General features: G+C 51.8%; 1 protein-coding gene across 1 annotated transcript in view; it reads right to left on the bottom strand.

Annotated features, from left to right (window-relative positions):
- Synj2 (synaptojanin 2) overlaps positions 1-12,224 on the bottom strand; it is a 103,748-nt gene that overhangs the window by 12,958 nt on the left and 78,566 nt on the right. The window contains 6 exon segments of the mRNA XM_028888632.2: positions 1,031-1,148; positions 2,156-2,312; positions 4,053-4,211; positions 6,735-6,927; positions 8,400-8,540; positions 10,296-10,377. Coding sequence (XP_028744465.2) covers positions 1,031-1,148; positions 2,156-2,312; positions 4,053-4,211; positions 6,735-6,927; positions 8,400-8,540; positions 10,296-10,377 — 850 coding nt within the window.

Here is a 12,224-nt window from a genome sequence, read left to right as displayed (position 1 = left end):
GAACTGGTGGAGAACTGTCAGCCTCGGCAGGGGTCACATCCCAGCCTCCAACCTGCCTCTGTCCCCCAGAGCTGTTAGCCCATGAACCCACAGGCTGCCAGCCAGGCATGGCACCCTGCTGGAACACAAGTTCTTCACGTGGCTACATGGCAATCCTTGCTAAGAGCCTCACAACACCACCCCTTTTCGTTTATAGCGCTCATTTCTAAGACTTGATTGTAAGGAAACACCAGAAATTGGGATAAAGATCCCCATAAATACCGTTTCCCCTCAACACTGCTAAGGGGAAGGGATAAAGGAATCAGGACCCAAAGTCCCGACTCACTAGCTGACCCAGGTTTACCACTGTCCTCTTCCTTTCTTGGAAGAACTTACCCAGTTCTGGTAACAACTGCAGGAGAATTAAACCTTCCTCACTTGTACCGTCTTATGCCGCCACCCTCTACCATTTCGTGCAAGGTGTTCAACAAGCTAATCACCCCCTCGGAGGCTACCATCAGACTGCCCCCATCCTGCCCTCTCCTGTCTCCGTCCATTCTTAGCCCAAGTGGCCAAGGGTCAAGGACATCTCAGAGTGTCTAACAACCTGAACCCAAGATACACAAACCGTACGGTGTTTGCCACAACACAAATACTGGATGGAAACTGTCATCCCTAGCTGAGTGGGTCAGCCCCATGTCTCTGCTTAGAGCCGGACGGTGGCTGCAAATGAATGAACCAGATCTGGAAGCTGCACAGGACTGCCCCTTGAAAACTACCAGGAAAGCCAGCTGAGCGGTGGAGCAGTTGGGGACATTTCAAAGATACAGTATTGTACAGGATGTATCTTTGAAATTTTCCTAAATAATGTCATTTATGACATAGAACAATGACAAAACGCTAACAACTATTACTTCCCAGTGGTTAAGTACACACTCTCTCTCTCTCTGTGTCTCTCTCTCACTTACTCCCCCACTGCAGTCTCTCCAGGGACAGCGTGTCGGTCTCTGTGAGGAAGTGGAGCCAATGCTCTCCTCACTGGGGACCGTACCTGTGATCAGACGCCTGCAGCTCCGCACGGCCGTAGTACTTGAGGGTCCCTGGAGACCAGGTGTGCCTGATTTTGGTGTCACCATCCAGATCACTGTCTAGAAGGTTGAGTTCTCCAGCTGCTCACAAGGTTCCATTCAAGAAGCCGACAGCCCACAGGAGACACGAAACCACATCAATTACATGAATGCAAGTATGACCGCCTGCAGCAAAGATTTCTGACCCTAACGACCTTGGCTCAGACTTGCCCCCCCCCCCCCACTGAGCCTGAGCCTTGGCTTGGGTTGCTCTGGGGCTGGGGTGAAAAAGTTCCTCATGTTCAGATGACCAAGAACAGTAACAACCGTGGCACCCTCTCACCTCCCGCCCCCATGTCTGAAGCTATGGGCCAGGGTGCACCTGCCGACTGCATGGTGAGAGGCACCGAGGCTCCCAAGTCAGGACTCGTCTGGCCCTGCCTCTCAGTAGCCCGGGAACATGCAGATGTTCTTAGACTAACCTGAAAGAAAACATCTCTCTTCTCCTGTAGCTCTAGTGTCCCGGCTTTGAGATCTCCACAGACCTCTCTCTCTTGAAAAGTGGAAAGCTTGCTTGTGTTCTAGATTACAGGTGTTCTGACTTTCATGAGTCTTCACCCCCCCCCCTCTAGGCATCAATGACTTCAAAATAACTACACAACTAACTGATTAAAAAAAAAAATCCAGTTTGGCTCATGCTTCATCGGGAATTGAGCCTTTAGGAGGTGAGAATCTGGTGGGACAAACTGGGCTCGATAAAGCACCTGAGTGGTGCGGGGAGCGGGGAGGGAGAGCCCGTGACTCCACTTCTTTCTCTCCCCGGGACAAAGGGCAGAGGGTGGGTGGGGGAAGCCATGATGGAGAGGCAAAACCAGGAAACAGGTGGTTCGAAGACGGTGACCTCTAGAATGACTTGCTATCATGTGGCTGATTCATTGAGAGAAATGTGATTGACACAGCCAGGCCTCTGGGCTGAGTGACTGGTTCTTTCGCTTGGCGGTGTTTCTCACTCGCCCCCTTTGTGTCTCAGACAGACAGACAGACAGACAGACAGACAGACACACACACACACACACACACACACACACACACACACACACGACACTCACCTGTCTTATCGTACGGATGTTTCTTCCTCCACCACAGCACTCTGTCTGTCCAGGCTGGGGTACGGCACTTGTCACTTGTATCGTAGGCAGCTGATCCAACATCATACTTGTAGGTGGGCCCAAAGTTAATGGTTCCTTCATGAAAGTCTTTAAAAATCTGTTTGGAGAAAGAAATCACAAGGCTATCTTCAGGAAAAAAAAAAAAAGTACATTCCAAAGTGTTCTAAAAAGTAGTAGCATCTATATTTGTAAATAAGTCTAATGTTCGACATATATGCCTTTTAATAGCTGGACACACACACACACACACACACACACACACACACACACACACACATCATAGTACCTCGCTCTCCCTCCTGAATCCCTGCCAGTCACCTTTGTCACCCTTGGAGACCGAGAAAGGACCACAGGACAGGGATTACTATGTGCTCATTTGGACATTCCAGTGCCTGTATACAATGCATTTAGGGCTGGAGCAAAAGCTTCCTCACTTGATGGAGCAGAGAAGGCAGTGAGAATTAGGTGGAGGCAGAAAAAAAGATTTGTGGGGTGATAGGGCTCATCTGCATACTTCACATGTAGGCAGAGCAAACTTCAAAATGGTGTCTGGGTCCCCTGGTTCTGGAGGGAGAGACCTCTATTCCTCTTTCCTTGTGCATCTAAGCACTGCATTCTCGAAGGCAATGGCATGCTTGCGTACTTGTTGCTAGGACAGCAGGACATGGAAATAAGCCACGGTCTTAACTGGAGTAGATCTGCTGTGGAGGCCCAGATGCTGGCTGCTCTGACCCTCAAGAACTGAAGTCCGTAGCCCAGTGGCTCTCACCCTTTCTAAACGCTGTGACCCTTCAATCCAGTTCCTCATGTTGTGGGGACCCCCAACCATACAAGCACTTTGTTGCTACTTCGTAACTGTAATTTTGTTACTGTTATGAATCCTAATGTAAATATCTGATATGTGACCCTTGGGGGGTCTTGACCCAGAGGTTGAGACCCACTGCTGTACCCAAACCTGTGCCATTTTATGCCATGGCCTTTGGAGACCTTAGAAACCCGGGCCATGGAATAGCACACGTGCACTGTGTGAGGGGACAATTTTGGAGCGAATGGCGGCCTGGGGTGCTGTCTACCAATGCATAATTCAACCTACCCCTCCGTTTTGCCAATAAAATGAGTCTAATTTGTAGGCTACTCTGGAGGAGTCTATGTACAAATGGGTGTGTACATGATTCTGTTGGTGTTCTCACCAAAAAGAAAGGGACAGTACCAAAATATTATGAACAGAGTCCAAAGTGTCACCCACCGCTTCTGATACCAGAAGCAAAGCAGTCCCTAAAAAGACCACATGTGCGTAGATAGGTAAGTGCATTTGGTCCAAGCAGACCATGCACCCCAGTATTCAACACTTTCAACACAGTGGTCCGCCTGACGTTGTGGGGGGGGGTGGCACGACAAGAGAAGGCAATCATGACTCGGGCTCAGCACAGACCCTCTCTGGGGAGCCTCAGAGGAGCTGACTCCATCTGTCTGAAAGCATCCAACCCAGTGCGTTAGAGGAGGTGGAAAGCCAGAAAGTACCCTCACTCCCCGCACTGTGCTGAATGCTGTCGGCGGCTTTCCCTCAGGGATTTCCCTCAGGGATTTCCCTCAGGGATAGCCGCCACTCAGCCTTAGAGGGACACAGGGATCCTGAGTGTGGCCAGCCAGAGCCTAGTTAAGTTCAGCAGTCTGTGAGACTGCAGCGCCCCGCTTTTCTCACTGCGTAAACACCGTGTGTTTTCTATACCATCAGGGTCAGTGTTCAAGCCATTCACAGTTCTATCATACAAGTACCTGCACTTGGGAGACAGCACTCCACACCAGTTACTAGAAATATCTTCCGGCTACAACTTACCTTCCCACTTGACTTCTGTAGCTGTAACTGGTCAAATTCCATAAGTTTCTTCCAGTCCTGACGCTTAACAAAATAGAAGACTTCTTCGTAGGTAAGATCGATGCGGTAGTTGAAATCGCCACACCAAAACACATAATCGTGTGAAAAGACGTTTCTCCCCTAAGTTACAAAGAACATCACCAGGTGTGAGGGGGGTGGGGGAGGGGAGAGGAACAAGCCTTGGGGCATTTCCCCTAAATTGTTTTCCATTAAAGTGTCTCGTGTTTACCTAGCCCTATAAACCTTCCAAGAAACCCTTACATAATTTGCTTCTCTATTTTATTGCATTATTTTCTGAGATAGGGCTCCATGTAGCCCAGGACCGTGTAGCAGTGATAACAGGCATGCGCCTCCTCCTCACCCAGGTGTATGCAGTGCTGCATGAACATGAGCCGTGGCCTCAGTCCTGCTTTTCTGTGTTATATAACAGTACTCTTGAGTGGTCCAGACAAAGCCTCAAAACCACTTGAGAAGCACTATACCAATAACCACTCTGTCATTATGTCTGTTAGGCTTGTTCTGTCTGAATCTTGAGAGGTGTTTCCCAAACGCTCAGCGTGAGGGAAACAGCGAGCGGCCCTGTAAACTTCTCTGCCACTCTCCTCCCGCCCATCTTGCCCAGCAGGAGCCAATCATCTCCAGCCAGTCCTCCAAGAGCTCCTCCCTAGCACAAAGACAGCAGCAGTGACATGAGGACTGTCTCTAAGTGTAGGGCTGCTCCAAGTGAACCCTACGCTTACAGAATCTACGCAGCAGACACCAAGGTGACCCCTCCCTCTGTGTATGTGCGGTGTAACTCACCGAAGGCCACAAGGCTAGGACGTGATAAAGTTGAAATGTGAACCCAGATCTACCCAGCTCTCAACCTAGCTTTCCCCTCTACTAGGGTATTCAAATTGCTCCACTCACACGGATGGTGCAGACAGATTTAAGATGGCCCTAACCAAGCCACACATTTTTCTGTGGTAGTGAAAATGCCTTCCATACTGCTGAGTGAGGGAGCCACTGGCCAGAGGCCAGTACATGCCAAGTACTTTGAACATGACCAGTTGTGGTGGCTTGAATAAGAATGGTCCCCATAGGCTCCTGTAATTGAATGCCTGGGGAGTTGCACTATTTGAAGAGATTAGGAGGTGTGGCCTTGTTGGGGGTAGGTGTGGCCTCGTTGGGGGTAGGTGTGGCCTCATTGGGGTAGGTGTGGCCTCGTTGGGGGTAGGTGTGGCCTCCGTTGGGGGTAGGTGTGGCCTCGTTGGTGGTAGGTGTGGCCTCATTGGGGGTAGGTGTGGCCTCGTTGGAGGAAGTGTGTCACTAGGGGTGGGGCCTTGAGCTTTCAGGCCAGGCCCAGTGTCTCTCTCTGCTGCCTGTGGATCTGGATGTAGAACTCTCAGGAACCTCTCCAGCACCACATCTGCCTGCAGGCTGACATACTCCCTGCCATGCTGATAACAGACTAAACCTCTGAAACTGTAAGCCAGCCCCAAGTAAACACTTTCTTTTAAAAGAGTTGCCGAGACCATGGCGTCTCTTCACAGCGACAGAACACTGACTAAGGCACACCAATGTAAGTGATTTTAAAATTTAAATTTAAGTAGCTCCCTGTGGTCAGCGGCTACTGTAACCCACACAAGTGGTACAGAGAACTAATTTATAAGGTCACTCAACTTTCCTTTCTACAGAAGAAAAAGGGCCATCTAGTAAAAATTTTCAATTGCTGGAATGTATCCTGAGTACACTGTTTCAAAGTTCTCATTTTCAAGTAAGAAAGAGTGGACTACATACAAATCGAAATGTCCCAACTTGTTTGTTCTTTAACTCAAGAAATAAAAACAACAGCGAGGATTCAGATACTTATAATTGAAACCAGATGAACTTTGGCTCTGCAGCCAAATCCTTGGGAATGCCAAGGCTTAAAAGCCTTAAAGGCTCCATGCTCCTGTCCAACAGAAGAATTCCAGGATCCACTCAGCCTGTTCAAAGCTGGAGGGACCTGTAGCAAGGACAGCTGACCCACACTTCTCTGTCTAGCCAGTGGGGCCCACGCATCAGGCTGAGGTGTTGGGGGGTCATCTTTGTACCAGAAGGAGAACACTAAATTTGAAAATAAAGCCCATGAGCTTCAGCATGGAAATCTCTAGGTTGTCACTAGGGGGCAGTGTGGCGCATTCCTGGAGGCCTCAGGGTAGATGGGTTGGGGGACTTGGGCTTTTCAGTCAGGATTTGCTAGTTTGGAAGCGGGAGTTCCTGGCTGACCAGCAACAGAGATGATATGTGTGTGTGTGCACACGCGCATCAGAAGCAAACAGAATCCACACTACCACCACCACGAGAAGGAAATCATACTTGAATTCAAATGTTCTTCCCATGACCACACTGATTCTCTTCCACCATCTGAATTGAAACACCCACAAAGTGTACACCCCCCCCAAAAAAAAAGCTAGGTTACCCAAGGACTTCCAGGAAGTTGAGGGAGGAGGTGACAGAACACCGTGGGACTGGGCTCCTACTCCAAGAATGACAGCCCACCTCCCCTCCCCCATGGTGGTGAGGGTGGGGCTGCCTGTTAGCGGCCCAGAAAGCCACGCGTGGCAGAACCAGGCAGTGGGGGCCAGCACACAGCCAACCAGCGCCCAGCCGGCCACTCACCGCCGGGAAGGAGAGCTTGTGAGTGATCTCCCGGTAGTCTTCATTCCTCTCCTTCACCTGAGACTGCCCAGCTGTCAGGTGGCTACAGATGAAGCAGAAGCTGGTGCTGTGGAACTGAAAGCGGATGCCCACGGCGCCCTTGTTCCCCGCCTTTCCCCCCATGCCGGTCTTCACGGTGTCGATGGCCACATCCCTGGAACAAAAGGAGGGCATGCTCTGTCGGCGGCCGCGGTGGGGAAATAGAAACCCATTCTACCCCAGAGAAGAGCCCGTGGCTGCAAGCTTGGAGAGCCATGTGGTCAAGTCCACGGTGGTCCTGCTCACCCTGGAGCACTGCATCTCTGTCAGAAGCGCCCGGTCCTCCACCAGTCTTCTGGGAGGCTGCAGACACACCGTTCCCGGGGCTGCCCCAGTCCTCTCCCAGCGGAGGAAGTAGGGGTTTCACTGATGTGCCTCCCATACCCCTCAGCGCTCATGTAAGTGTACACCCTATGATGTGGCCGGGGACAATGTTGAGAGCTAGGAAACGGCCCTTAAGATGACCTGGGAGTCGGTCCCATAATGCCCTTCTCCCAATTCACTGGGGATGCACACCTGTGTGTAGGGCCCCAGGACCAGACTGTTAGCTACTTCATGTTTCTCTGAGCAGGCCACAGCTGGAGACTGCTGTGACACCTGAGAGCTGGGAGACAAGCTGGGTGATAATCGGCCCAAAGGTTGAGTCAAATAAGCGTGTGGCCAAAGGGCAGGAAACTGAGGACAAGGTGAGGAGACCTCAGACAAGGTGAAGAGACCTCAGGCGGGTGAGGAACACCTGAGAGACCTCAGGCGGGTGAGGAACATCTGCCATTCTTCCATCTCACCTCTCCTCAGGACTTATTAACCTTTACCCAGATTTCTCCTAGTCAACTTGGGGCATGGCCAAGCTGCCCTAGTAACACAATGGCAGGGGTAGGGCCTTAAATGTGTTTGAAGGTAATAGATTACGAATGCAGAGCCTAAGGGCCACCATAGGGCATCCCAGTGGTCCTCTCTATATGGAGGTGCTTGGCCAGGTCTCGAGCCGCTCCTTAGCAATTGTAACCTTAATGCCACCAGCAAGACCATGTGGCAATTAGGAGACAAAGAGAAAGCAAGAAAAAGGCAGACTCCTCCAGTGTCTTACACACACACACACACACACACACACACACACACACACACACACCCTCTTCTAAAAGACACTTATTTCCTAAGTTCCTTACACTTACAAAGCCGTAATCATGAGGCAAATTGAATAGGATTCTAGAGGAGGCGAACTCATCTCATCCGTGTTTCCCGAGCAGTCCACCCGGCACTTGCTCAGAGCGTTCCTGTCCGGGAAATGTGAATGCGCCGACGCCCGTTCCTTGCCCTGCCTGAGCTTGCTTGATATCAGTCCCGACTCCTCCCAGGGGACCAGTTTCCTGAGCTAGGATTTTCCCGTGGTGGCTTTACAATTGACAGACAATATCCAATTCAAGCCCATTTTCCCCTCAGGAGTTTTTGCTCTGTGTGTTGAGAATAAAGGCAGGTCCTGTTTTCCTGCTGGAGTCGGAGGGGGGGGGCATCAGGAGGAAGTCACAGAACACAACCACAGACTCACAAGCCCCTGTTCCCCAGACGCTCAGAAACCAGGGCTCTTACCTGATGAACGGGACGTGGTACGGACGTACAAAGATATAAAGGCAGACGCCCACCAGCTGCGCCGAAGTCAAGAGGATGTACCTGTGGGAGCGGGAGATGGCTTTCTGAAGTTGCTCGCCCCACATCTTCCTGTTGGTGGTGCTGAAAAAGGCAAGGAAGCCACAGATGCAGCGCGCTGCCGGTAGAGAGCATCCATCTCCCACTGCCAACCCCTCAGCCCTCCACCTGCCTTTCCTCCAGGTTCGATTTCACGCTGCCTGTAACCCACAAAATGAGTGCCAGGCATCAATCTTTCCCATGGACGTCTACACATTTTTTGCTTTCTTTATTTTTGTGGTTTTCAGTTATTTTTTTTTTTTTTATTTTTGGGGTGGGAGTGAGGCTTGACCCTAGGGCACTGTGCATGCTAGGCCAGGAAACTGCCACTGAGCATCCTCAACTTTCTTTTCACTTTTTGAGGCAGTGACTCATTAACTCGCCCGGGTTGGCCTTGAACTTGCCCTGTAGCCCAGGCAGACCTTGATTTTGTAATCCTTCTACCGCAGCCTCCTGAGTAGCTGGGGGGACATCTCTGAGACACCAGGCCCAGCTCTGACAGCATTTTATACATCACAGTGGCTCCCCCGACCCCTGACACCCAGGCACAATAAGGACCCTTCTGCTAAGACCTCCCAAAAGCCTGCTTTATTTATTTTAAAAGCTCCTCAAGGGTCAGCACAGTGGGTAAAGGAATTTGCCACCAAACCTGACAGACAACCCACGTTCAAGCTCCAAGACCCACGTGGTGGGAGGAGAGAACCAATTCCCGTTAAGTCATCCTCTGGCGGACACATTGCACTGTGATGCGCTGGTGTGTATACAGACACCCACGTAATAAATACGTGTAATCTTAAAAATCAAAGAGTCCCTTGAAACAAGACTGGGTCGCCCATGGGGGTGAATGTCTGGTTGACCTTCTGTCAAGTGCTGATTCAGTGGTTTGGGGTCTCCCCTTCCTGCCTGGTGTGAAGAGGAGCACTTCTCAGCACCCACCAGGGGACCCTCTCTCCTCACTTTTCCCTGGGCTCTCCCTCTTTCTCTCTCTCTCCCTCCCTCTCTCTCCCTCCCTCTCTCTCATATTCTCTCTCTCCCTCTTCCCGAGACAGCGTGACTCAACCACACACAATGCCCAGGCTGGAACCCTTCACAGAAGACACACACCAGTGCCTCCTTCTGCTTAATCAGCAGGGGAAGAGGACCAGAGCACTCACTCCATCAGCCAGTGTGTGCAGGGAATAGAGCCAGGAGGACCCAGACAGCCAGAGCCATGGGCTGCTGGCCCAGAAACAGGCTGGCTCTAGGAGTGCTTGGAGCCCTGATCCTGGCAAGGCATCTATCTGATCCAGGGACACCCTGCTCTCCATGTCTGGCCCTTACCTGGCATTGACAATATTCCCTGCACTCAGGGACACCCTGCTCTCCATGTCTGACCCTTACCTGGCATTGACAATATTCCCTGTACTCAGGGACACCCTGCTCTCCATGTCTGACCCTTACCTGGCGTTGACAATATTCCCTGCACTCAGGGACACCCTGCTCTCCATGTCTGACCCTTACCTGGCGTTGACAATATTCCCTGCACTCAGGACACCCTGCTCTCCATGTCTGGCCCCTTACCTGGCATTGACAATATTCCCTGCACTCAGGGACACCCTGCTCTCCATGTCTGGCCCTTTCCTGGCGTTGACAATATTCCCTGTACTCAGGGACACCCTGCTCTCCTTGTCTGGCCCTTTCCTGGCGTTGACAATATTCCCCGCGCTCAGGGACACCCTGCTCTCCATATCTGGCCCTTACCTGGAGTTGACAATATTCCCTGCACTCAGGGACACCCTGCTCTCCATGTCTGCCCCTTACCTGGCATTGACAATATTCCCCGCACTCAGCTCCACCATCTCCTCAAAGCCCACGGCAAACACGTCAGCAGGGTTGCCATCACCTGGGGAACAAGGCGAGAGATGAAAGGGGTCAGAAGTACCAGACCTCGTGTTGTTGGTCCACAGGGTTGTTCCCCCTTCCTGCCCACACCTGCTCAGGGCTGGAAGCCCCTGGACCTGGCCACTCACAGGGGGCCAGCCACCGAGCCGGCCCTCACTCCCCTCCTGTACTTACCGCCCACCCCACCTCTGCCCTTCCCTGTATTCAGCCTGGAGCAGCTTGTGGACCTCTCTGGACCTCTGGCTCTTCCTCTACAAAGGGACTGCCACGTCACCAGGAAATGTAGCATTTAAACGAGATACCACAAGTAAAACACTTGATTCAGCCCGGCCCTTCAAAAGAAGAGCATCTTTTCGTCCTTCCTGGTGACATGTCTCTCTAGCCAGATCCTAAGGGACCAGGGAACAACATTATTTCTTATGTATTTTGTGGTCCCCAAGTATTTTTTCAGAGTAAGCTGGGGGTGGCTGCTTGTGGTCACGGGAGACCCTGCCGTCCAGGGGCCTCTGATGGGATGTGCCGCAGATGCCTGGCCGTGGAGCACAGTGAGCCTGGGACCAACACTCGTGTCTACAAAGGAGGCCAGTGCTTCATAGAGTCCCCGCAGCCGTGTCCTGGACCTTCCAGACACTTCTTCAGACACGTATGTCCCCGAGCCATCAAGACCAGGGTTCCAAATGCAGGAAGCGGTATGGCTCTTGCCGGGGAGGAAGGAGCCTATGCAGCAAAAAATCCAGCTAGCTCTCCGCGTCCTTCTCTACCGGCCACACGGCAGCTGGCGGCACCTTAGCTGAATGGGCTGAAAGCACGAAGCTGCCTCTCTCTCTCTTTAAACGAAACACTGGCTTTCCTCTGTCTGAGCCAGTTGGCAACAGTAAGGTCAATGCACCCTCTACCCTGGGCCTGCTGGGCTTCCAGTGAGGTGACTGCCATCTTCCCCAGTAACATCCCGCCAAACAGTCACCCGTGTGCCTTCGCCACCACCCTGTGGCACAGGCGGCAGAAGAAGAGGGCCACCGTGGCATGAGGGAACCTCTCCTCAGTGAGGGTTGCTGAATATCCCTGGCAGTACTGGGCTGCCTCCGGTGTCCTTCAGAGGACTTCTGGGCACTTTACCCATGCTAACACAAGCCACCACTGCCATGAGAATGCCAGTGACCCTGAACTGTGGACCCTGATACCTCCCTTCCCTGAGGTGAGGGCCACATGCGTATGGGACAAGAGAGGCTGTGTGTGTATTGAACCGGGGTCATTCATCACCCAGGCGTGGGCCTGTTCTTTGGTTTGGAATGCAGAAAGCAGCCAGGCTTCTGAATGAACACCACTACAAGCTACGTAACGCTTACCAAACCGCTTGGGATAGAGTAGTTTCAGAGTCTGGACTCTGGAATATCTGCACACAGGCAATGAGATATCTTAGGGATGACACCCAATTCTACCCAAGGAATTCATCTGTGTCATGTACACCTACACACACACACACACACACACACACACACACACACACACACACACACACAGTAGTTCCACACATTTTCCATTTTCAGCCTGTTGTGTTTGGACTGTGACTCATCATATGAGATCAGGAGTGGAAGACTCTCCCCTGTGACACTGTGTCCCCGCCCCCATGTGACATCACCGCAGTCCTGAAAAGGTTCAGCTGCTCTAGCATTTAGGATCCCAGAGTTCCAGACTGGAACTGTCCAGGATGGCACAGGCTTGGAGAAAGACAGGACTGTGGCCATGCCCAACATCTCCCACAAGCCTTGCTCTGGCCAGTTCCTGATAGCAGCTCAGTCTAGAGGCCACACCTACCCATGACAACTATCCTGTCGCTTAATGGCGGAC

This window comes from Peromyscus leucopus, chromosome 8a (assembly GCF_004664715.2).
Source record: "Peromyscus leucopus breed LL Stock chromosome 8a, UCI_PerLeu_2.1, whole genome shotgun sequence".
NCBI lineage: Eukaryota > Metazoa > Chordata > Mammalia > Rodentia > Cricetidae > Peromyscus > Peromyscus leucopus.
The sequence above is the reverse complement of the archived record's forward strand: the minus strand, read 5'-3'. Positions and strand labels throughout refer to the sequence as shown.